A 23,794-nucleotide genomic window follows, 5' to 3' on the forward strand; every position below is an offset into this window, starting at 1 on the left:
CCAGTGTTATTTCTCACTCAGAAAAAGATGGTTACTTGTGGGATTGTGCCACATGATCCAGCAACAGAGCATCCTGTCCTCCTTCCTTATCCAGATCTCCTGAACTCTGGAGATCTTTGAAATGTAAGTGAACAATTAGTGACAGGAGATGGGGAGAAGACCCACATGGCTGTGGGGACTCCAAGGGACAAGAATGATAGTATGGGGTATTTCAGTAGGTAGGAGGAGGCTTTGGGAGGCCCAAGGCAGGTAGCCTTCTGCCTGCACTAGGCCCCAGGGTCTTCCTCACTTTGAGGCACCACATGCTTCGCTTAATGGCACAAGATATGACACTCACTCACTCTAACTCAGGGGTGTCAAACCCACAATGACACATTGTCATGTGACAAATCACAACTTTTTTCCCCTTCGCTAAACTGGGGGCAGGCATGGCCAGTGCATGATGCATCCAGCCTGTGGGCCGCGAGTTTGACATTCCTGGTCTAACTCAAGGGCTCAGGGAAAAGCCAAGTTTTCAACACTGTTTTAAACATAGCCAGGTTAGGTAGATCATGGTTGTGCAACCTTTCGGCTAACCTGGGACACCATGAGTGAAGAAGAATTGTCTTGGGCCGCATATAAAATATATAGCTAATGTATATTAATAATGAACTTCCTTTATTTTTTATATTTTTTATTATCTTGTGGGACTGCATTACTAGTTGCTCAGGGCCACAGGTGGACTGGACACACCTGGTCTAGATTGATTTTCTCATGAAGATTGATTTTCTAGTGTATAGAGGCTATGATAATGAAGGCACAGGATGTGTTCTTATTTTATTTTTTTAATATAACTTTTTATTAAAGGTTTTTATATAGCTAAGAGACAAATATGGAAGTGAATAAAGAAAAAGTACAGAAATAAGAAAAAAAGACAGCTAACTAAATTATTTTTGCCCTTCTTTACAACCACTTCAAACTCATTATCCATCCTCCCCTTCTTAACATTACAACAATTTATTCAGCCCCACATTCAATTCTTTTTTTTAATCATCTAATCTGGGAATCACCATTTTACTTTTTTGTATTTTCAGCTAACAATTCATAAACAGTTTTTAGTCTTTTATAAAAGAACTTAATGTTTTGTCCCTTAAAGTCCCAAGCAAGTCAGTTTTGTCATCTCTGCTAGCTCTGCCATCTTCAGTATCCATTCCTCCATTTCAATATTTCAGTATTTCTCTATCTTTGTGCATATAGTCTTACTTTAAGTATATATAATAGTCTTCCATAAATATTTTACTATTCATAAGTGCCAATAAAAGGAGTCCTCATTTGTTCTCAATATTCATCTTCAAAATTCTTTGCAGCATCAAATATGATACATATTCAATATTTTTTTGGCTTTTTCATAAGCCTAGAATGTTTCCATTTTTCAACATTGAAGAAATGCCATATTACACAAGTGTGTTCTTGTTTTAAAGTAGACTTTATTTTAATTACCATCAACATATATTTTTCATATTTTTAACCAAAAATATTTCTACACAGAAAATTAAACAAAAAATATTAATTAAAAGTGCAATCTATAAATCAATTTCACTGAAATTTTATTGCAATGAATGGAGGTACTCCAATGTTTCTGGAGGTATCAAGAATAAATAAGAAATTATGGTTTGAGCAAGTAGCCCTTTTATAATATGAATTATTAATGTGCTGTAGCATTTTAAATAATAAATGTAATATTATATGCTCTTTAATGGATTAGCTTCATTAGATGCATAAGGAACCCCAACCAGCCTGAAAAGCATGGTATTCAAAAGTGTTCTTGAAACAGCTTCACAATTGTTCAAAAGTATACAAGCGAAAAGCCATACTTAATGTATGGGATATACATTATATATAATCGTTACAATCATCCTTTATATTTTCATAGGTTAGAAACAAATGACTGCCACCTCCTTAAAAGTTATGTTTTAATTAAAAAGAATTAATACACTTTTAGTATATAAAAATAATGGGAGATTATACACCTCTGGCAGCTGAATTAGCCCATGCATGTATATATGTTAATTTTCTTGAAGTATTAACAAGTGGAAATTGGAACAGAAAACAGTAGAAAAAAATATTAATCTATTTATCCATGTTTGCCATTTCCCCCTTTAAAATCTCCTCCTGCAGTTAATCAAAACAGCAAATAAATGCAACTCACACCTAGTTTGTGTGCAATACCATGTGAATTTATCTGAGAATATAGTATCATCATCTTGTCTGATTTGCCTAACAAAATTTCCTTCCTAAATACAGTCAGCCTATCATCTCCTCCACAATAATAGCAAAAACTGAAAAACAAGACTTCTGAAATAGATAATATAATTTAATCAAAATTGGATATGAGATCAGTTCTTGGGGGAGGGGAGACATTGGTTTTACAAGTGGCAAAGTCATAATGGATCTACTTATGGGATCAGGCAGATACGAGAACAGAGATTTCTTGCAGATGTAGCATTCATGTAACTGGTCTGATAAGCTTCTAAAGTTGTTCTGAAAGAAATTTGACAATATTGTGAAAAGTCCTATAATTGTCATTGCTGTGTGTATCACAAACGAAGCAGCATACTGCTCATTGTACAAATCAGCTGAATTCACCAATCATTTCTTTAATAGCAAAATACTGTAACTGAGGGCTGTTGTATTTTCCTTTTTAATATGTTGCATTTTGTATATATTAATTTTAGGCAGATTGGACTAGAATTGTCTATTTGTTGCTATATTCTGTTTGTCAGTCTCAATCATCTTTATATTGATTGGTGCCTGGGTATATTTAAACAATGTATATGCTAGAATGTAATAGCATCTACCTGTTCTTAGCTGATCTTAAAAAAAAGTGAAATCAACAAGAAATCCGCTCACCTAAAGGAATCCTTAGTTTACTATACCAAGTCTCAGTTGTTCACATGAAAATAAAATAAGTAAAATAGTTACGACTCTCTTCATTTACATATATAAACCCCAGTAAAAAAAGTTAAATACAATATATATAGCAGGAAATACAATCCTGGAATACGTATCAATGACGTGGTTATTCTGCAAAATAATTCTGCCCACAGTTCCTTTCAAAAATCTTTTTCTTTTTAAGTGACCTTCATTCAGATGGGTGATGCTGGGTGCTCGCTCGCGTGCTGCTCCCTCTTCCAAAAGTACACTCAAGGTGGCAAGATCAATGTCAGTATCATGATAGCACCCATCAAAGGCCATGGCTTGCATTGCATCAATGTTATATAGCCCAGCAATCTAGAAGGAAGAACAATTGAATCAATGGATTTGTATCACTGGGGAACTCGTATTGTTGCAGCTGCACAGCATGTCTTCCGCAGTCTGTGTCAGGCTGAACAGAAAACAGATAAGCATTAAGGCATAGAAAGAACTTCTTTGTTTTATTGTTGAAAAGCCAGTGAATCCATTATGAAAGAATCACTAAAAGAATTTCAGTGAATTTCATGTCTCCAATAGAAGCCATGTTTATAGTGAACTCAAGGTTTATATTCTTTGGTCTTTTTTTGCCGTCTTCATGGTTGAAACTGCTTGAAACTGCTTCCTATTTCTTGGTTATGGAATAATCTGGTTTCAAAATAAGCTTAGTGGTTTCCAGTTGTCCTGAACTACTACTCCTATCATCTACAGCCAAATACTAAGGAAAATGTTGCCCTGATAGATAGTTTTAATATTCTCATTTTGGAAATTGTTTTAATACAAAAGTATTTTCATCAGTGGTATTCCTTGTCTGCTAAAGAGAATCATATGTGAAAGTTGTTAATCTGGAATAAATTAAGAGACTCATTTTAACTTGGATTTATTTTCCAAAATTTTCATTTATATCACCTACTGTTTCAGCTAAAGTATTCTCTTATTATCTCAGCCACCAGAAAACTAATGTCCTCATGTCAGTGCCAATGGCCTCTGTTCTGATTTGCAACTGAAAGACATACCCTCATTTCCCATCAATGGAAGTCTGTGTTCTTAGTGTTACCAGCCCATGGAAAAATCATCTGCCATCAGTTCTACTATGATTTCCAATACTTTTGACAGATAACTAGATGCCCCAGTTTTGTTGCCTGCTAGACCTTCCTCTCCTTTCTCCTAACTCTTCTGGCTGTGGGATCAACTACCTGGAGTGTGAAGGACATCCATAAAAGCAGGAGAAGAGGCTGTTTTCATGTCTCTGAAACTTCTATTTATTTATTTATTTGTTGAGTACGTATTAGATAATATACATAGGTATAAGCATGAATTGAGTACATAAAATGAACACAATTAAAGGGGACATAAGGACAGGTACGGTAGGCACGCTGGTGCTCTTATGCACGCCCCTAACAGACCTCTTAGGAATGGGGTGAGGTCAAGAGTTGCCAGTCTAAGGTTAAAATTTTGGGGGTTTTGGGATGAAACCACAGAGTCAGGTAGTGCATTCCAGGCATTGACCACTCTGTTGCTGAAGTCATATTTTCTGCAATCGAGTTTGGCGCGGATTACTTGGTTCAAATCAAAGCATTAGCAGTCCAAAAGAATCCAATTGCTAACAGGTGGGGGTACATTCAGGCACGACAGGACAGTGGAGACCTGGCAGATAAAGGAGCAAGGCCCAGTTTGGACGAACAACATTCTCTCTCTGCCCAAAGAAGAATGGCCCTTGAAGACTTGGGAAGGCAGGCGGCACATCTGCAGCAGCCTAAACTAGCAAATCTGTGCCAGGTAAATACCACCACCAGAGATCAACCGACAGCAGCACTTTTTCAATGGTCTGTAATGTGGGCCAGACTAAGCCTATAGTAAAATTGGCACAGCTGGTTGGAAGCTTAAGGGGGGAAATGCTATTTTAATGGGAAGATATTGAGCACCATTAGGGGGTATATGATTGGTTTGTCCTGTTCATATACAGAATAACTGATGAGTTCTTCCACAACTGAACAGTTCTGGAGGAAACAGTTGTATAATGCCTCCTGGTGCTCAATATAAATCAAATAATAAAGTACTCCTAACAGAACATTCCAGCATGCAAAGAAAAACAATGTTTGCAGCCTTTCCACATGTTTTGGTACAAATAAATTCAAACAAGAAAAGGACTTGTTAAACTTAAGAACCGTCATCCAGTGCCTAATTTAAGGAAGAGCAAATTAGGAACCTCAGTCATTCTCAGCCCCCCGTCCCCTGCTTCTTCAGTCTCCAAGTCTCCTTTCCTAAATCTGGAACCTTTAATGTCAAATACCTTGTGATATCAGAGATTCTGAGGGGGCCCCATACGTTTCTGCTCCAAAAATGGAACTTTCCAATATCCAATGACAACCCCATTGGATCTAGTTTCCCTGAGGGTTTTTATTTTAAGCTAAAATTAATTTGTCGATGTTTAGAATGAACATTATCAAAAGAAACTGAAAAAGGAAATACTGGTACTACATAGTATGATATTATTGTTTTACTTATTTTTGAATATTTTTACATGGGAAAAACATTTGCAAATATATACCTTTCCTCTGTTTTTCAGATGTTTTCGTTCTTCTACTGTCGTGAGATAATTTACAGCTGCATATTCAATAACAGATAAGAAGACAAAAAGGAAGCTGATCCATAAATATACATCCACAGCTTTTATATAAGACACCTGGGGCATTGAGGCACTTACTCCAGTAATTATGGTTGACATTGTCAGCACAGTAGTTATACCTGCCAAAAGAAAGGAAAAGATAGGAGTACAGGTAATCCTTGATTTACAACAGTTTTTTTTTTATTTGCATTTATATCCCGCCCTTCTCCGAAGACTCAGGGCGGCTTACACTATGTCAAGCAATAGTCTTCATCCATTTGTATATTATATACAAAGTCAACTTTTATTCCCCCCAACAATCTGGGTCCTCATTTTACCTACCTTATAAAGGATGGAACGCTGAGTCAACCTTGGGCCTGGTGGGACTTGAACCTGCAGTAATTGCAAGCAGCTGCTGTTAATAACAGACTGTCTTACCAGTCTGAGCCACCAGAGGCCCAGTTCATTTAATGAACTTTCAAAGTTACAACGGCACTGAAAAAAGTGACTTTTACACACTTATGACAGTTGCAGCATTCCCATGGCCACATGATTTACATTCTGATGCTTGACAACTGACTCACATTTATAACGGTTGCAGTGTCTTGGCGTCATATGATCACCTTTTGCAAACTTCTTACAGGCAAAGTTAATGGGGAAGCCAGATTCACTTAACTTTGTTATTAATTTAGCATCTGCAGTGATTCGCTTAACAAATCTGGCGAAAAAAGTTGCAAAATGGCGCAAAACTCATTGAACACATTTTTTCAGTTAGCAACATAAATGTTGGGCTCAGTTGTGGTTGCAAGTTGAGAACTATCTGTACTATCAATTTGTTCTTGCATTCTATGAAAATATGCACAAAATGCTGTGTGTGTAAATGGCTGTGTCTGTCATCTTTTGTGTCTTTCCATGGATAGAAAATGTAATATTTATTATAACAAATAGCTACATGGTACACTTGATATAAAGTTGTTACCAGATTTCAGTCGGCACATATACCAATAGGTTAATAGAACCATTAATTAATTTATGGTTTTGACTGAAAATATTGAAGCTGACCCTGATTTTTTTCCACTTTTCCTTTGAAAATAATTCAGTTTTATTTATCTTAGTAATTCAGCATGTAGAATCAGGAAATCAAGCTGAAAAAAATGCAGTATGAAGAATATGTTTGATTATAAGTATCCTGGATTGACTGTTTGGAACAGATTAGTGGCTGTGGTGGCACAGTGGTTAGAATGCAGTACTGCAGGCCACTTCTGCTGAATGCCGGCTGACTGCAATTTAGCAGTTTAAATCTCACCATGCTCAAGGTTGACTCAGCCTTCCATCCTTCCAAAGTGAGTAAAATGAGAACCCAAATTGTTGGGGGTAATATACTGACTCTGTATACCACTTAGAGAGGGCTGTAAAACACTGTGGAAGCAGTATATAAGTCTAAGTGCTATTGCTATTATGCCTCCTGTATGGTGAGAATTTTATAAATATTCAATATAAAACCCAATGTTTATTTAAGATCATTTATTCTCAACAATAAATGAGAATAACAATATTCAATAATAACAATAATAAATGTGGTGACTATGGTAAATAAGAATAGCAATTGTTCACTTTTAAAACATTCTCCAGCTTCTTTTTTTAGCAAATTCGTATATTATTATTACAATCATCATTATTAAAAACTGATAACTCTTAACAGTATATTTTAAAGTAGAAGCAAAATTCCACATGATGAATACTGTAATGTTAATTAGAATGACTAATGGAAAATTAATGTTCACTTTTAAATCTTTCTTGCAGTTCTGATTTTGGAAGCAGATACGTCAAAACCATGATTGAAAGCTAGGATATCACAATCCATTAAAAATGTTTTTAAGCATCATAGCTGGGAAAGAAAGCAGGTGAGCTATACTTTTTCAGTTATTCTACAATTAATAATTGAAGAAGAAAGCATCAAATGTTAATTATTTATTTGATTTCAAAATGTGTCCTTGTATCTTAAACAGGATTTAAAACAATATAAAGAAGCATATAGAGAATGTAATCTGATTTTTTAAAATCTCCTTTAGCAAAGGTGGCCATAGGAGGCATTTGTAGTTTCTTTTGTGTGAATTTACAGCACAGTGCAGTACATCTGCACAGCCTTTGTCTCCAGGGTCAAATCTACATAGATACTGCCTTTGGCTTACTTATACATGTGCGAGTTTATTCAGGATGGATTTATATGTGTTGCCTCAGTGTGGGTGCATAGGTGTATGTGTGGGGTGTGAGAGATTCCAACTGGGTTTTCTCATGCAGAGCAAAGTGATTATTCCCCCTAGAACAGAACATTTCCAAGAAAATTTGAGCTAATAATTTCCTCTTGTTATATTGAACCTCTGAGCACTTTTATGATCCATGGACAACTTATGGAAGGAGATGTTCCATTCTTTTTCCTAATAATGAAAAGGAAATCTATATAAAACCATATAGATCAGAATAATTATTAACCACTTTCCTATAATCAAACAGTTCCTGTAAGATACTTCATAAATACAATCTAACTATTAACCACCAGACTCTACTACACAACCTAAAATAGTTTATAATGAAAATTTACCTAATGATACTCTTGCAGGAACAGCTCTTCGGTCTATCCAAAAGGAAACCCAAGATAGCATCACCATCAACATAGAGGGGAAATAGGATTGTAAAACAAAAAAGAAAATGTGTCTCCGTAGAGCAAAGTTTATAAAAAGTCGATTGTACCAACCTGAAGAAAAACATAGACATGTCTTAATACCCAGCCCATGCAATGTTATATTAACCTTTGACTTCATAGTGACTTTCTAAAAGAACATTTCTCTTTTATGAAAAACTTGATAAATATTTACTTAAATGTCCTTCAGGTGAAATTCATCCTTTGGAAAATTGCTTATAGGGCAGTGGAGAAAAGGTTTAAAATGCAAACATGACTGCATACGTCTTCCAAGAAATGATGTGAAGAAAATTCAGCTCATTCATTTAATAAAGAAACCACATTAAGTCTTTTATTATCTTTATAAAATGTATGGATTTCATGTAAAGTTGGTAAAATGAAATACAAATCAAAAATTAAATAAACACGGTATATCCAGCGTGTAGAAAAATAGCATCTCTTTTGAACTGATTTTCTTTGTAATTCTACTGATGTTATTATTTGCTAAGGTCAAAATAAATACAAAAAGGACATCTATTTCTCACTCTTAAGAGTACTATACCTGTACTGCTGTAGAATGCTAATCCACTAGAAGCACTAAATTCTTCAATGAAAAACTGAGAAAGAGAAATGTACTCATCTAAGCTTAAAGATTCATTGCCATGTTTCCAGTACAGCATCAAGTCTTCTTCATTGTAAGCATCTGTGGAAGTATTAAAAAAAGTTAGCTGTGATTGTTATTATACATATATCCAACTTCTTGCTTTCCTGCTTTGAGTGTAATCAGTGACATGCCTAGCATTTTGACACCTCAAGTTGATTTTTTTAAAAAAATAAGCCCGTCCTCTGTTGCTGAGAATTAGCTTGGTGCAATAGTTAAGGCAATAGGCAGAAAACAGGAGAGTGTCCGTCTAATCCTGCCTAAGGCTCAAAGCCAACTAGATGACCTTGGATCTCTCACTTTGTCTTAGCCATAGGAAGGAAGCAATAGCAAACTATTTCTCAAAAATGCTGCCAATAAAACTGCAGAGGTCATTATCAAAAGTGAAAGCTGACTTAAACGGACACTTTTTCCCCCCCTGTGCCAGCATTGTACTAGTTCGCTGGCAGCAGGACCCAAATCCATACCAACCTCTATCCTCCTTGTCTTTGGCAGCATCTAAGTGGAAATAACCTAAGGTCTGCACTCTGGTCAAACCACCATCACCACCACACCACCCCTAGTACACCAGTGACTACAGCTTTCATCTTTGTAACCTATAGATGGAAATTTGGAAAGAATTATAATTTAATTAGAACTCTATTTCATCTCACTATAGTAGTGAAGATTGATAACGTGATCTTTTTTGCCTGCCCAGTCTCTTATTTAACTATTGGTAAGTGGTTTCCAAGTTCTGCCTTGGAAACCACATGTCAAACCAACATGATTACAAAGAATATAAATCCGTCCATGCCGCACTATTCAATCCAAACTGAAGAAGATTCTTGAATAAGAAGTGAAACATCTTCAAGAAAAAAAAACGAAGTCCAGTTGCCTTTTGAAAAGCACCTTTGGGTTATTCTGTCTTCTTTTGCAAATTTTTAGAAATATGGTGGGTGGCCACTTCTCAAAAACATTTGGTAACGTTAGTATTCTTCAATAGATAAATGCTGATTTACACACCTTTAAAATGAATTATATGTAAGGCTACTTATTACATTTGAAAAACATATTTTCTACAAAGCTAGACTTACAGCTTTCCAACTCTAGAGAACAATTCTGAGTGTCAAGTGGGAATCTACTGAAGTCCATGAAACACATGGCAGAAACTGTTATCCTGTCAAAAGCAAAGGATAGACAACCTCAATAATCATAACATGATTCACAATATATGAAGTGCTTAAATATGAAATATTTCAGGATATTTATATTTCAAGTTTTCCTAAAACTATGCCTTCACATTTTAATTCAGAGAAGTAGAATATATCAAATGTAGACCGTCCCTTGTTTCAAGATAGCAAAAACAAAGCTACAAAGGACTTTTCAGGGGGAAATATCTAACAATGTGAAAAATCTCAATTCTCTTTCCCATTTTATCGTATCCTAATCATATCAGGATAAATAGGGTGATATTCTCAAACACCATGAAACTCCCCACTGCTGCCATTTTGGAGGCAGGGATTAGACAATAGCAGTTAATATTATCATTATCTTTCTGCCATTGGGAGGAACCTCTGTTACCTCTCCTCTCTCCTACTTCCTACTTTCTTTTTATTTTCCCAAACTAACAAAATATTGGAAAGAAAGTATGCAAAAGAGCCCAATTATCTGTCTATCAGCAGCATAATCCGTTGAACAAATCTGATATAAGAAGGAATAAGTGGCAAAAGAAAAGCTGATTTCAGAAATGCACTGAATCTGGTTGGGAGCTGCAGACAAAAAAATATTCTCCCAGTACACTCCTAGAGAACAGGCACTTGGGCAGCAGCTTAAAATATAGATGACTGATCCATTATAAACTCCTTTTCCTCCTCCCTCCAACTCATCTGATCCAGAGCAGAGCCTATGCAGCGCACCATAGGCTTCACAATGAATGCATTTACCTGAACATAAGGTAACATAACTGCTATTGGTAAAGGTATTGGGAAGATTCCAGAAGCCATACAGTACTCTGCATGCTTTTCCAACCTTCTTTCTTTCTTTTATTTTTCCTCCCTTTGGTTTATGACCAGAATTCTTTTCTTTACCTTGAGCTTTTTAACTGAACTTTCTAATGCAATCTTATACTGGGACATTTTTAGATCAATAACTGGATTGATCTCCTATGGAACATTCAAGGTCATCAGCAGAGCCAGAGGCCCATCTTTTGTCTGAAACTTATCCCATGAATTCTTTTCTCAGAGCACAGGAAAATGATAACATTATGTTGATAAGTTCTTATGTAATCAGCAGAAGCAAAATTTGTGTATTCTTAGGGAATTTACAGAACATACATTACTTTATTTTAAGTGTTTTACACCAGACCAAGGAAATATGTTATTATCATCCCCATTTGGATAAATTAAGATTCAGAGAATCTGGCTTATTTAATACATTATTTAATACTCTGAACTACTCAAAATTTCCGCTATCGGTTCTCCAGAACTGGTCAGAACCTGCTGAAACCCACTTCTGCTGTGACGGCTGAAAGTCACACAACACTGATGTAAATTCAGGGATAGATACATAAGCTTTAAAAGTTATATAAATAAACCAGCCTTCCTTAAACAGATATATTCCAAACACGTTGTTGAATTGTACCATTCCTAAGAATTATGGGAAGGTATATTCCCATACATCTAGAAGGTACCAACTATGGGAAGACTAATGTATCCCACACCCCATGGTAATTCTCCCATGTTGTATGTGTTCTCCTGACTGAAAGGTAAGAGATCTGTGCTTACCGTAAACTGAAGAGCACATTGCCATCTGGATAAATACGTAACATAATATTCTCCATGGTTGTGTCATGGATAAAAGATCTTTTAGAATGAACAAAAAATGTATCAGGTACCCAAATCTTTTTTATTAATCTTCCATCAAAGGTCATGCTTCTGTTTCTGGTACTAGGAAATGAGAGTCTCTCATCCTTCCAGTAATGCCTGAGATACAAAGTCATTGTGAAATCCTATTTAGAAAGGAGAGGGGGAAAAATACAGATATGCATTCATGCATTTAATAATATAATCTGTGAAAATTGTCATAACTAACATTACTTTTCAGTAGTTAAGCCATTAATATGAATTAATACTTTGACTATTGGCATTAAAAGTCAAAAACATACTTTGGACTATGAAGAAGCATGGTTTCAAGAAATGGTGGAACTGCTTTAAGGAGATGCAGAAAGATGCTTTGTTCACATCTCAATATACCCTGCAACATGTTTCTTTCCCTTTGAAAGATTTGTACAATCCAAATGATTGTACAGCAATCATTAAGTAAGCACCCTAGTTTATTCACAGAATACTTCAGTATGATGGAATATTGTTTCATACAACATAACCAATATTTCCACAGTACAGGTTGCATATGTTAAATGGTAAATTTATTATTCAATATTTCAATAGATTTAAAATTACAATGCTTTTAGGAAAAATTGGTTTCTCTGTGTTGAACACCTATAAATTTTTTTATAAATGAATTAGAGGGTTGAACTAATTTTGGGAATGGATGCTCAAGATGTTACTATATCAGAATTAAATTTTATAATAGCTTCCTTTTGGATTCAAAATTTATCTTAATCTGCCTATTAATTTGCCTATTAATATTCACAGATTTTTGTAGATCTTTATGTTCATGGACAGCTACAGGGATAAGAAACAAACTCTATAACTTGTGTAATTGCATCTGATATCATAATACAAGTACATAAGGACAAGATTTTCATCATGACATAACAATGCAAACATCATAATATTGACATAATCTTCATATGATGTACTTGCCTATACTGGCATATTTTGAAAATACCAAGAACTTCGAGATTAATGGGAGAATACATTAATCCTCAAATTTCAATTTCAGTGGAGCCCAAATTTCCAAGACAGGTGAGTTGTGCACCATTTTATGACCTTTTGCTATGGTTGTTAAATGAATCACTGCAATTGTAAAATGAATCATGCAGTTGCTAGGTAAATCTGGCTTCCTCCATTGACTATGCTTACAAGAAGCCATCTCGAAAAGTTAGAAATTGTGATCACATGACTATGGGACAGCACAACTGTCATAAATCACTGCTAGTTGCCAAGTCCCCAAATTCTGATTACAAGACTATGGGGATGCTGCAATAATTGTACAATAAGTGTGGAAACTGGTCATAAATCACATTTTTCAGTGCAGTTGTAACTTTGAACAGTCACTAGACAATTGGTTATAAGTCAAGGACTACCAGAAATGGCCATTACAAGTTTTAAAGGTCACAAAAATTCAATATTATAAAGCTAGAAGGACATTCTCTGCCAGTTATACAATGACGTAAATAAGTCATCTCTCTTTTCTTTGATAAGAAAATGTGAAAATGGTGATAATTTAATTGTAGACTATTATATGAACAAATAGGTCTTTGTTATGTTTATGATATAAAAGATGTTTGCTTTTATAAGCTATTTCTCAGTTTCTCAGATGGGAAACAGAATAATTACTTGTATAAAAAATAGTCACTTGTTTAGTGAATGATATACAATTATTTGAAGATTCCCCATTGTCCACATTTTTCCCATATTCCCTATCTTCAAATTGCTAATTATTTCACCTGCATTTCTGTATTACATTTTCAGCAACTGAAGAAAAACTTACCATGTCAACTTCTGAAATTTTGTCAATGCTTTCTACTTGCACATCAATACCAACTGGGATTGGTGATCCTTTAACATACAGAGAACAAACAGCAGCAATAAGAGTCCAATAACATTTTAAGTTTTTTGCTTCATCAGAGTTTAACCACAGCTTAAATAGGGACTTTACTGTTGCTTTGAAGTTCTTTTAGAAGCAACTGTGTGAACATTTTTTACAAACAGAAGAGAGCCTTCCGATCATAGACAGCAGTTGGCAGCAACCTAAGATCCATGGGAACTATCAGTGGTACTGGATATAACTTGTATACACATTTGGTCACCTGTTTTTGCTTACTCCTTCAAAGGTTGGTGATCGCAGGGCACCCGCTAGTTGGTATTTCCTTAAATACCCTCATGTAAAGTTATGAATTCTTGGGAATTTAGAATGTTGGATGCTTCATCTCAAAATATAGCATGGTAAGTCTACAAGGACCAAGTGGGCAAGCAGATGCTGGAGAAGGCAACCGGTTTAGAAATATAATGTGCTACAAGTAGTCCTCGACATATAACCATTCATTTAGTGACCATTCAAAGTTACAACAGCACTGAAAAAAATGACCTATGTCCTTTTTTCACACTTGCAACCATTGCAGCATTCTCCTGGTTATACGATCAAAACTTGGACACTTGGCAACTGGTTCATATTTATGACAGCTGCAGTGTCCCCGAGCTCACCTTTGGTGATCTTCTGATAAGCAAAGTCAGTGGGGGAACCAGATTCACTTAACAGCCATGTTAACAACTGCAGGGATTCGCTTAACAACTGTGGCAAAAAGGTTGTAAAATGGGGCAAATCTCACTTAACAATTGTCTTGCTTACCAAAGGAATTTTTGTGCCCAGTTGTGGTCATAAGTTGAGGACTACTGTATTCCCCCCTTCATTTTGCTGCCAGTAACAGGGAAAAAAGAGCTACAGCATTTATTGCTGGTCAGCTTTTAGACTGGCCAATTGAGAAAAGAGGATGCTGTATTAGAAGACATGTGGCCTTTCTCACAATGCATTCTTAATGCTTCTGGGATGCAAAAATAATTCCATGGAAATGATGTGGTACTTACACAGGAATGTGCCACACATTTTGGGATAGGCATTGTATCACTGTATTGTAAGTCTATAGAAGGCCAATGTATTTCATAACTGACCTTAAAAATTCAGAACTTGGAGATCAAATATATACTGTAGTTAGTGTGTGACTTTTTCATTCAGTTTGTGAAAACTGGGAAACTGTTAAAAACTAGTTTAAAGCTTTTAATTCCCTTATATTAAAAAATTCTTACATCAGATCTTTCTAATCGTCAGAATAAATTATCTCCTTTCTTGTGTCTAGCTCACAGGTCCCAAACCCCGGTCTGTGGACCTGCAGCGGGCCACAACATGCCAGAAACTGGGTTGTGCAAACAAGTGAAGCCCGATCTGTGGGATGCAGGCAGCACATGAAAACACGCCGCCTCTGATTCACAGAAAAAACTCTCTCCGCAGATCTGGCCCCTGGTGCCCAAAAGGTTGGGAGCCACTGGTCTAATTGAATGAAAGTTAATGCATAAAAGCAATTTTGTTTTTTTTAAAAATAGACTCGTTTTAAAAGTTTCCAATTAAAATACTGTATAAAATATTTATAAATAATGTTTGAAGCTTCCAAATAAAACAGACAGCTTTCCCCCTGCTTTTTATATTTAAAGCCTCCTAATAAAATTCAGTATGTTGTTACATAACTTTTCATATTAGGTCATATGCAGATTGTAATTTTTCTTTAATCACAACCATTTTGGGACTGTGGAGTTGGAAGACAATTATTGGTTAACACAATATTATTTCTGTAACTGAGGCATGCTACCACATGCATTTAGCATTGATTCTGCTGATTTTAAAGTAAATCATATAATTATTGTGTTACATTTGTACAACTGTAAAAATCGTTTTTCTTATTAGCTCAGTTAACATCATATAATGACTGGAGTGTTTAAGTCTAGGATATACATTTCTCCCTTCTTGGTCCGGTAGGTGACTTAATTTCTTCTAGAAGTTGTGATGGGATGTTGCAAACTACTGTATATTATGAGAGGTCATTCAAAGCATTTGGAAGACTTAAAACTAAGCAAAAATGTTGTCACCATCCACTTTCTGGAAAACCCATCACAAATGAAGCAGGTGACCTACCTGAAGTTTGACAAACCCCTCATGGTACTTTAATGGATTTACCTAATGGTGGAAGGCAAGAGGACATTGACACTAACCCTGATTTGTTTGAGCAGAAGGTTGGACTAGAAGACTTCCAAGGTCCCTTCCAACTCTGTTATTATGTTAAGTGTTCTTAAAATAGCATTTTTATCAAATTGAAATAATTCTGTATAGAATTAGTGCGTAGAATAGAGAGCAGATTCCAGAATAGCCATTTTCAACTAAATCACTAGAGATTCATTTGTGTGCATTAAAAGATAACAAGTCATTAAAAGTATTTCTCTCACCTTTAAAATATATATATTTAGGCTCACTATAGTTGAGATGTACAGCTAGTTATGAATCTACTGAAGAAAACAAGAGACCACCAAGAAAGAGCATAGTATACCTTTAACTATAAGTTACCTCAATTTGTACAAATCAAGCTTGTTTCTGATGTTAATATAGGGGTTACCAATCTTTTATGGCTAGAAATTTTCATAGTATGTTAAAGATTTTCATATAATGACTGTAGTGATGGATGTGGTCAGTCACAAAGCAGCTATTTAGCAGAAGGCAAACTGGGAACAAAAAAAAATATGGCAGTTTCAAAATTTGATAAATAAATAAACTCAAATAAATTGGAAAAAATAATTGGAAAAAAATCAGTAGAAATAATGAATAGAACAGAACAGAGCAGAGCAGACAGAGAACACAACAGCTATTTTTACCTCCAAAGCCAGGTCTCATGGCAAAATCATGGTTCTCTATATGGAGAAATTGTTCTGATTTCATGGGTGGTACTTTAGTGCTGTCTAGTTTCCTTGCCTTAAATTGTTGTTTACTGCATTATAAACAAACAAACAAACAAATATTCATATACATCCCCACAAGTAATTAGATCACTCTAGTTTCTTGTACAAAAAAATAAGTCAACATTTATTGTCAGATAGTCAAAAGATTCTAACTATCCAAACAAAATATGGAGAGATAATCTAATTCTGATTTTAGTCCAAGCCACATATTAATGCCCAAACAAGCCCAACTCTGAGTGAAGTCCTCAATTTATGAAGGCAATTGAAACCAGAATTTCCTTTGCCAATGATCATTAAGTGAGGCAACTTCCTGCCAACTTCCCACAACCCCTGGGGAGGCTGACAAGAACTTGCAAGTCACAGGCAACTCACAAGCAGGCCAGTAAGAAGGTAAGTTGTTGCTCTTGGGTGAGTGATGTGAGGGAGTATATGAAAGTGTGAGAGAGGCATGGCAAGGATTTCAAACATGTAGCATACTTGAGGCATGTGAGAGTGCAAAAGAAGTGTGGCAAGGTTGCAAGAAGATTTGCAAATAGCAATAGCACTTTGACTTATATACTGCCCTATAATGCTTTACAGCACTCTCTGACTAGTTTAAAATTTCAGCCTATTGCTCCCAACAATCTGGGTCCTCCATTTTCCCGACCTTGGAAAGATGGAAGGCTGAGTCACTCATGAGCCCCCATCAGGATCAAACTCCAGGCTGTTGGCAGAGTTAGCCTGCAATATTGGATTCTAACCACTGTGCCACAAGGGCTCCTAAGGTACATAAAGGGTGTGAGGGAGGCATGATGAGGCTTATGTCAGGGTTCCAAGTAACATCCCCAACGAAAGAAGACTCCGAGCTTGAAGTTCCTCAAAGTTCCATTTTATTAGAGATGTCATATTGGCACATCTGGGAAAAGCCGAATCTGAAAGCTTCCACGTTTTTACCACCCAAAAGAAAGTCGAAGTCCCTGCCCAGCACCCACACGTCCATCACATGGTCCAATGAAAACACCACCCCAACTGGAGATGTCTCCCAGGCACACCCCTCCAAGTGCAGGGCAAGACATCCTTGACTCCCTGAGAAAGGAATGTTATTATGACTATATATAACACCCCTGCTCCATACAACCCCCCCTCCCAGTTTTCCACAGCAGTAAATGTGGCAGGCCTGAAGGCCCAATAAAAAAGATGGCTTCCAGGCCTGACAGCTTGAGGAGAGTACGTGTTGTGTCTTGTCCGCTCTCACTGCAGCCGGGGTCTGCTTATCTGCTCCCGAACACGGAGGAATGTATGCCTCCCGGCCCCAGTCCTGGCTCCATGCCCAGACAAGCTGCAGAGGAGGGGGCACCTCCCGGTCCCAGCCCTGGCTCCATGCCCAGGCAAACGGAGCAGCTAGATCCCTCCCCCTCCTCCACAGCATGTGAGCCTGAGGAAAGTTTACTTCCAACAGCTGATTGGAGTGACTCTTGCATCAGAAGATTGGATAGGCGGAGGCAACAGAAGGAAGGGAGGGGCAGGCCTTAATGAGTGCTGAGTCATGGAGCCACACCCCATGGCCTATATAAAGGATCTGCTTTCTGGCAGTCTCTGAGTCAGGCAAAGTCGAACTTATCTTGCTGAAGTCACTTACTGGTCTCCTGCCTGCTCTGAGGACTTTGCTAGGACTTTGGGCAGAGATGCAGAGGCAAGCCTGATTCGGATTTCCCTGACCCGGCCGTCAGCGGAGGAGTGGGACACGACAGTACGCAAGGGCACACAAGTAGTTGGCAAGAGCTGAAAGAAGATGCATGGGTAGGGGAAGCTTACCTTAGCAACTTGCAACTTCCCTGCCAGCTTCCCCATTGACTTTCTGGCAATCATGATCATGGGGCACTGCAACTAGTTTAAAGTGTGAGGGATGAGCACAAATCTGAAGACTAGTCATAAGTACTAGTTCTTCAGTGCCATCGTAACTTTGAATGGTGGCTAAGTGAATAGTCAAAAGATGAGGACTACCTTCCCTTTGACAAGTACATTCCATTTAATCTTTACAGCTCTCCAGGCCCCCTTTCACTTTCTGTCCCAGCTACTAAAACATGCTTTTCTTTTCCTAACACCTGCCCGGAGTACTGCAAAATTTCTTTCCCTTTTCTATTTCTTTTTCCTTTCATTTTTAATTTGTAATATAAAAATATTGCTACTTCGTTGTTTTTTTAAATGATCACTTCTTCCTTGCTACAAAGTTTCTTTTGGCTTACAGAGGAGTGTAGGAACAGTAGGACCACCTGTTTCCTGTTGTTTTGTTAGTGGCCTGAAATTTCTGAAGTTAGCTTAAGAAACAGCGGTAAGCCGCATGGGAAACAAGTAGCTTAGGCTTGTAAGGATTGTCAGTGAGGATTGCTTTAGAGCAGCAGTCTCCAACCTTGGCAACTTTAAGACTTGTGGACTTCAAGTCTTAAAATTGCCAAGATTGGAGACCCCTGCCTTAGAGAGCTTGGAATTCAGGAAGTTAAAAGCCACACATCTTAAGATTGTGAAGGTTCAGAAACACTGCCTTAGAGAAAGAAGGAAGAAGAGTAGGTTTCATCAACAACCACTGGGACAGCTGAATAAACAGATTCTGACTGAGCAACTGTTTGCATATTTACTGTACAGCACACAAATTTTATGCCAATCTTTTTCATTTTTTTGTCATCTATTTGTCATTTTAGTATAATTTTCTCATGTTCTCAGTGTCATTGTATTTTTAATCTTATTCATGTCTCCTTGAATCACTGCAGTTATTTAAAACAATGAAACTGTGTTTTGAAACCCAGGTTCCAAGTTATGGTTTCATATATGGACTTGGTGGGAAAATGTTTACTATAGTAAGGCAAAATGTCTAATAATCTTATGTTACATTTTTAAAAAAAGATTGTAGAAAGTCAGGTCTTTCTAAGAATCTCTCTGATCCTTTTTTTTTAAAAATCCAGTTAAGAACATTCAGATCATCTAAACTGATATGGCTGTTTTCAGTCTATGAAATGGAGAATATATAACAAACAAGAATTAAAACAAATAGTTAAATAGTTTGTGAATTGGGTTGTATCATTTGTTGTTGTTGTTAGTTGCGAAGTCGTGTCCAACCCATCGCGACCCCATGGACAACATTCCTCCAGGCCTTCCTGTCCTCTACCATCCTCTGGAGTCCATTTAAACTCATGCCTAGGGTTGTATCATAGGAACTGGATTTGTAACAAAGCTTTTTGCTCCTTTTAATGGAGGCTAAATCCATGGAACAGTTAATTTGTATTTAGATAAAAAGATACTCAAATGTATAATTGGCTTATTTTTCTTAAGAAAGCTGGTGTGGTTACTCTCCAAAGTATCAGTTGCACTGAATTAATTTTTCACAGTGCTGGACAATTGTTGTTGTTTTTATTTCAGTATCATTAAAAAATAGCATCACCTTTGAACTGAGTTTGGTTCCTTGTTAATTCAGAGTACTATCCATGTAGTTTTTTTGGCAACAGTGCAACAGTGACTTCATATTGCCCTCTTCTAGTGTGTCGATACGTATTTCCTATTGAAGACTATAGCATTAGCAATTTTCTATCTAAATATGTTCCAGGTCCAATTCCATTGCATTTCCAAGTGCAAATAAGGTCAGCCATACTGTTGCCATTCCATGAGACTCTTATTTATAGACTAGCTGGATAAATAATAATTTCAACATAAAAATAAGAGTGGCAGCATTAGCCCTCTGTCTCTTTTCTCTATTTTTTTCCATATGCCACTTAGTGACCAACCCATTGGTCACACTTCCATAACTAATGTGGAGTCCTGGGTAGATTCTGGGAATCAAGAGTATCCACAGGTGTGGTAGGCTAAATAAGATGGCAATCATGATGTTCTGAGTTCTGCCTCTTTTATGGCTGTCACACATACATGGAGCTTCAGTTGCACTATCATGCTGCAATCTTGCCTTTCTTTTTGCCACACTTTGCAAATTCCTTTGCTTGGAATTTTACTCATAATCTCCTGTTTCAGGCTTTGGAACCTTGCTGCAGAAGAAATTACATCTTCTCATTTTAAAGTTAGAAATTTATAAGTCTTGGTAGAGTGGTGAAATGAAATGAATTAAATGCTAAATTCTAAATGAAACCTAATCCCAGTTCAGTGATTAGTTCACTTTCCCCCTTACTTTAGAACTTGTAGTGACAAAACACTAACTATGATTTCTGCATTTTTGTCAAAATAAGAAAATATATAAACGTTCCTATTTTACTTAAAATCACATATAAAAATGAGGGAACTGATCTGGATAACTACAGGTATACCAAAGCATGTAAGACATGTATTTTTATCTCTTCTGCTAAACAGTTAAGGGAGACAACATCTCATCTCTATTCTCCAATCCCTCACACTGAGCACATCAGAAGCTATGTAGGAAGTAGTCTTATACAACATTAAACTCTGGATCTCTACATTCAAACAAGAGTCTTTCCAATCCCACACAGAACTTTTGAAATGCAAAGCTCCACAGGAATTTGCCTGACTTCTTTTACACTCCCATCTGCAACGTTTTGATGGATGATAGAGAATTAGAGACACAGGCAATCTGTATATAGAAGCTTAAATCTGACCGTTAACCCTATTCTCTGGGTTGTGGCTCAATGCTTGAGAATTTAAAACTTTAGATTTTTGTGTTAGAGAATACCCTCCCTCCCATATTTTGGTAGGGTCAATAATGTAAAACTTCCAATTGACCGAGTCTTAAAATACAGCATTAAACTTCTTTAACTTCATGAACTCAAATAGAAATTGAATAGCTAGCTAAAAAGCTTCTGTTTATATATGGTAATTAATGGTAATTCCACCAAATTAAAGCCAATGTAACTGTATAACAAATGCAAGCCTTAAATTACATGAGTTTAAAAGAACATCAGTTGTGATGCCTGCTGGCTATCTCGCTCACCTGTTATGTCTTTTCATGAATGATCTTTGAGGATGATGGTGGCTATAGCAATGATTATGATGATCGCTGTTATAGGCTAAAACAGAAGTAGGCCAAATACAGGTGAACAGCAGCAGTTTTAATGCAGGGACCATGTCTTCCAATCCACAAAAATCAATGTGTATCAGTCATCTTTCATTCCAGTGGTCCGCTTTTTAAGAAATAATCTACTCATGCGATGAAAAGGGTGCAAATAATATGAGGCATTGCAAATTCAAAGAAGAAAAAACATTCCACTTTTCTGAAGTTATCTGAAGTTTCTTCTTATTCCTGTAGTTTTATAAGTCCTCAGCATTCACATCCTATGGTTTTCCTCTCCTCGCTGTTGCAGTTTTACTTCTAGAAATACATTAAATAATATTGTCTGCATTGTTTACTCTCTTTTTCACCCATTATTTTTCTGTCTGTGGGAGCATTTCCAGACCAAAACCTTAATGCTCACTCAGTGTACTGTTTGATAAAACATTGACACAGACAAAAGAATGATGTCATATTTAATCTCCTTAATCCTCTACATTACTGGGTTTTTTTAATAAGAAAAACTTTCATTTCCCCATGAAAATCTGTGTTTAATAAACAAAGGTCAGGCAAATAAACTTACTCCATATGCAGAAAATAATTTCAGAGAACTGAGCTTATGTATGGGTACCTACTAGGTGTATGAAAAGTTTGTTTGAAACAGTTTTGTAGATATTTAATGAAAACTTAGTATCACAGTATCTTGTTTATTGAAAAAAATGGAAGTAAATTAAAGCATAATATACCCATAGTATTAGTTGATCAGGGCACTTAAGATTCTTACATAAAATACTATCAACTTGAAAAGGTATTGCAAGTTTCAGTAAAAACATTTGTATTTCTGAATGAGATTAGCCCTTTCCACATTTGTACCGAACTATGGTATAACATTTTTTTTCCTGTCTTACCTCAATAAGTTGCTTTCATCTTTTCCCTAAACTGTGATGGAGACAAACTTAAGTTGTTCTTTGCTGTACTGGTATTAAAATAAACTGTCCGCCAGATTTTCTGGATTTTATCCCTCATAATTTTCAAGCACTGTGTGCATCTAGCCAGAAGAGATCCTAAGCAGTACTCTTATACTCGAGTTTTTTTTTTTCTTTTTCACATTATACCGGATGGTGCAAACTTGGCGGGCTTTGCATTAGCTGGGAAGCCCTGCCGGTGCAGTGAGAGGCGGGCGGGGAGCCGCCAGCCTTCTCGGCTGAGGAGGAGGCTTTCCCTGACCGGTAGCTGCCTCATTTCCCTCCCTCGGCTTATACTCGAGTCCCCAGTTTACCCCAGTTTTTTGGGGTAAAATTGGGGACCTCGGCTTATACTCGGATCGGCTTATATTCGAGTATATACGGTAAGTTGCTTTCATCTTTTCCCTAAACTGTGATGGAGACAAACTTAAGTTGTTCTTTGCTGTACTGATATTAAAATAAACTGTCCACCAGATTTTCTGGATTTTATCCCTCATAATTTTCAAGCACTGTGTGCATCTAGCCAGAAGAGATCCTAAGCAGTACTCTGGAAATCCAAATAATTCAGTCTTTTTTCGTTGTTTTCTGGTTGGGTAATCTAAGAGAAAATGTGGGATAATAGTTGCAATGCCTGTAGAACCCCAGGATACTGAGCCACAGAAGTGGTAGGAAATCACGCAAAGCTTCATTGGTACATGGGCTGGGTTAGGGTTGCACACAGAGATGTGTGCAACCCTACTTACCTCCGCTACCGATTCACAATGGGAGCACGTGCTTCTGTGCATGCGCAAATCATTCATGACGACGTTCGGGCAGGGCCTTCCGCAGCTATTACTACTAGTTCGCAAGAACCAGACCAAACCGGGAGCAACTCACCACTGGTTGCGCAAATGAAACCATCCCCTCACACACAGAGGTACGTTGCTGGTCCATGGAGCCAGAAAGGTTGAAAACCGTTGTTCTAGATTACATTTTTCTGATAATACAAGGTCAGTACAATACCCCCCAAAAGCCCTACATTCATATCAAATGTATGTGTGTCCACAATTGTCTCTCATTTGGGGGAAATCCTTCTAGGCACTTGGTTGCGATAACTTTGTTATCAGATTGCTGGAAGGGCAGAATGTGTCAAAATAGGTCAATATTAACTGAAGCTAAACAAATAAACGTCTCTTCCTGGACTGCAATGATCAAACCAAATTGCAATTATATTGAATCCTGCATTGTGTTTTAACTTTCTTACTATTCCAATTTAGCCCATTGGTATCATAAGTTTAATTGTCATATAT

The 23,794-nt window shown here is 36.8% G+C and overlaps 1 protein-coding gene across 2 annotated transcripts; it reads right to left on the reverse strand.

The window, feature by feature from the left end:
- Positions 1-1,465: 1,465 nt before the first annotated feature.
- On the reverse strand, positions 1,466-22,553 carry GABRR3 (gamma-aminobutyric acid type A receptor subunit rho3). 2 transcript variants are annotated; one of them, XM_058186350.1, is made up of 10 exons: positions 22,449-22,534; positions 21,484-21,861; positions 16,476-16,588; positions 13,552-13,619; positions 11,661-11,884; positions 9,972-10,054; positions 8,800-8,940; positions 8,160-8,312; positions 5,501-5,697; positions 1,466-3,270 (listed from the first exon to the last, which is right to left on the reverse strand). In XM_058186350.1, the coding sequence occupies exons 2-10, from the start codon at positions 21,615-21,617 to the stop codon at positions 2,974-2,976; spliced, it is 1,410 nt and encodes a 469-aa protein (XP_058042333.1). In that variant the 5' UTR covers positions 21,618-21,861; positions 22,449-22,534; the 3' UTR covers positions 1,466-2,973. The 2 variants fall into 2 exon arrangements, with proteins under 2 accessions (XP_058042333.1, XP_058042332.1); XM_058186349.1 differs by having other exon boundaries at positions 21,484-22,553.
- Between the last annotated feature and the right edge of the window lie 1,241 nt (positions 22,554-23,794).

Source organism: Ahaetulla prasina, chromosome 5, assembly GCF_028640845.1.
Source record: "Ahaetulla prasina isolate Xishuangbanna chromosome 5, ASM2864084v1, whole genome shotgun sequence".
NCBI lineage: Eukaryota > Metazoa > Chordata > Lepidosauria > Squamata > Colubridae > Ahaetulla > Ahaetulla prasina.

Excerpts from the sequence above, each read along its gene's own strand:
- GABRR3 (XM_058186349.1), bottom strand. The coding sequence starts at position 21,617 with ATGGTCCCTGCATTAAAACTGCTGCTGTTCACCTGTATTTGGCCTACT. Across the intron at positions 13,620-16,475 it reads CATGAGACCTGGCTTTGGAG|GATCACCAATCCCAGTTGGT; the intron begins GTAAAAATAGCT and ends TGTATGTTAAAG. Across the intron at positions 8,313-8,799 it reads AGCATTCTACAGCAGTACAG|GTTGGTACAATCGACTTTTT; the intron begins GTATAGTACTCT and ends GTTTTTCTTCAG.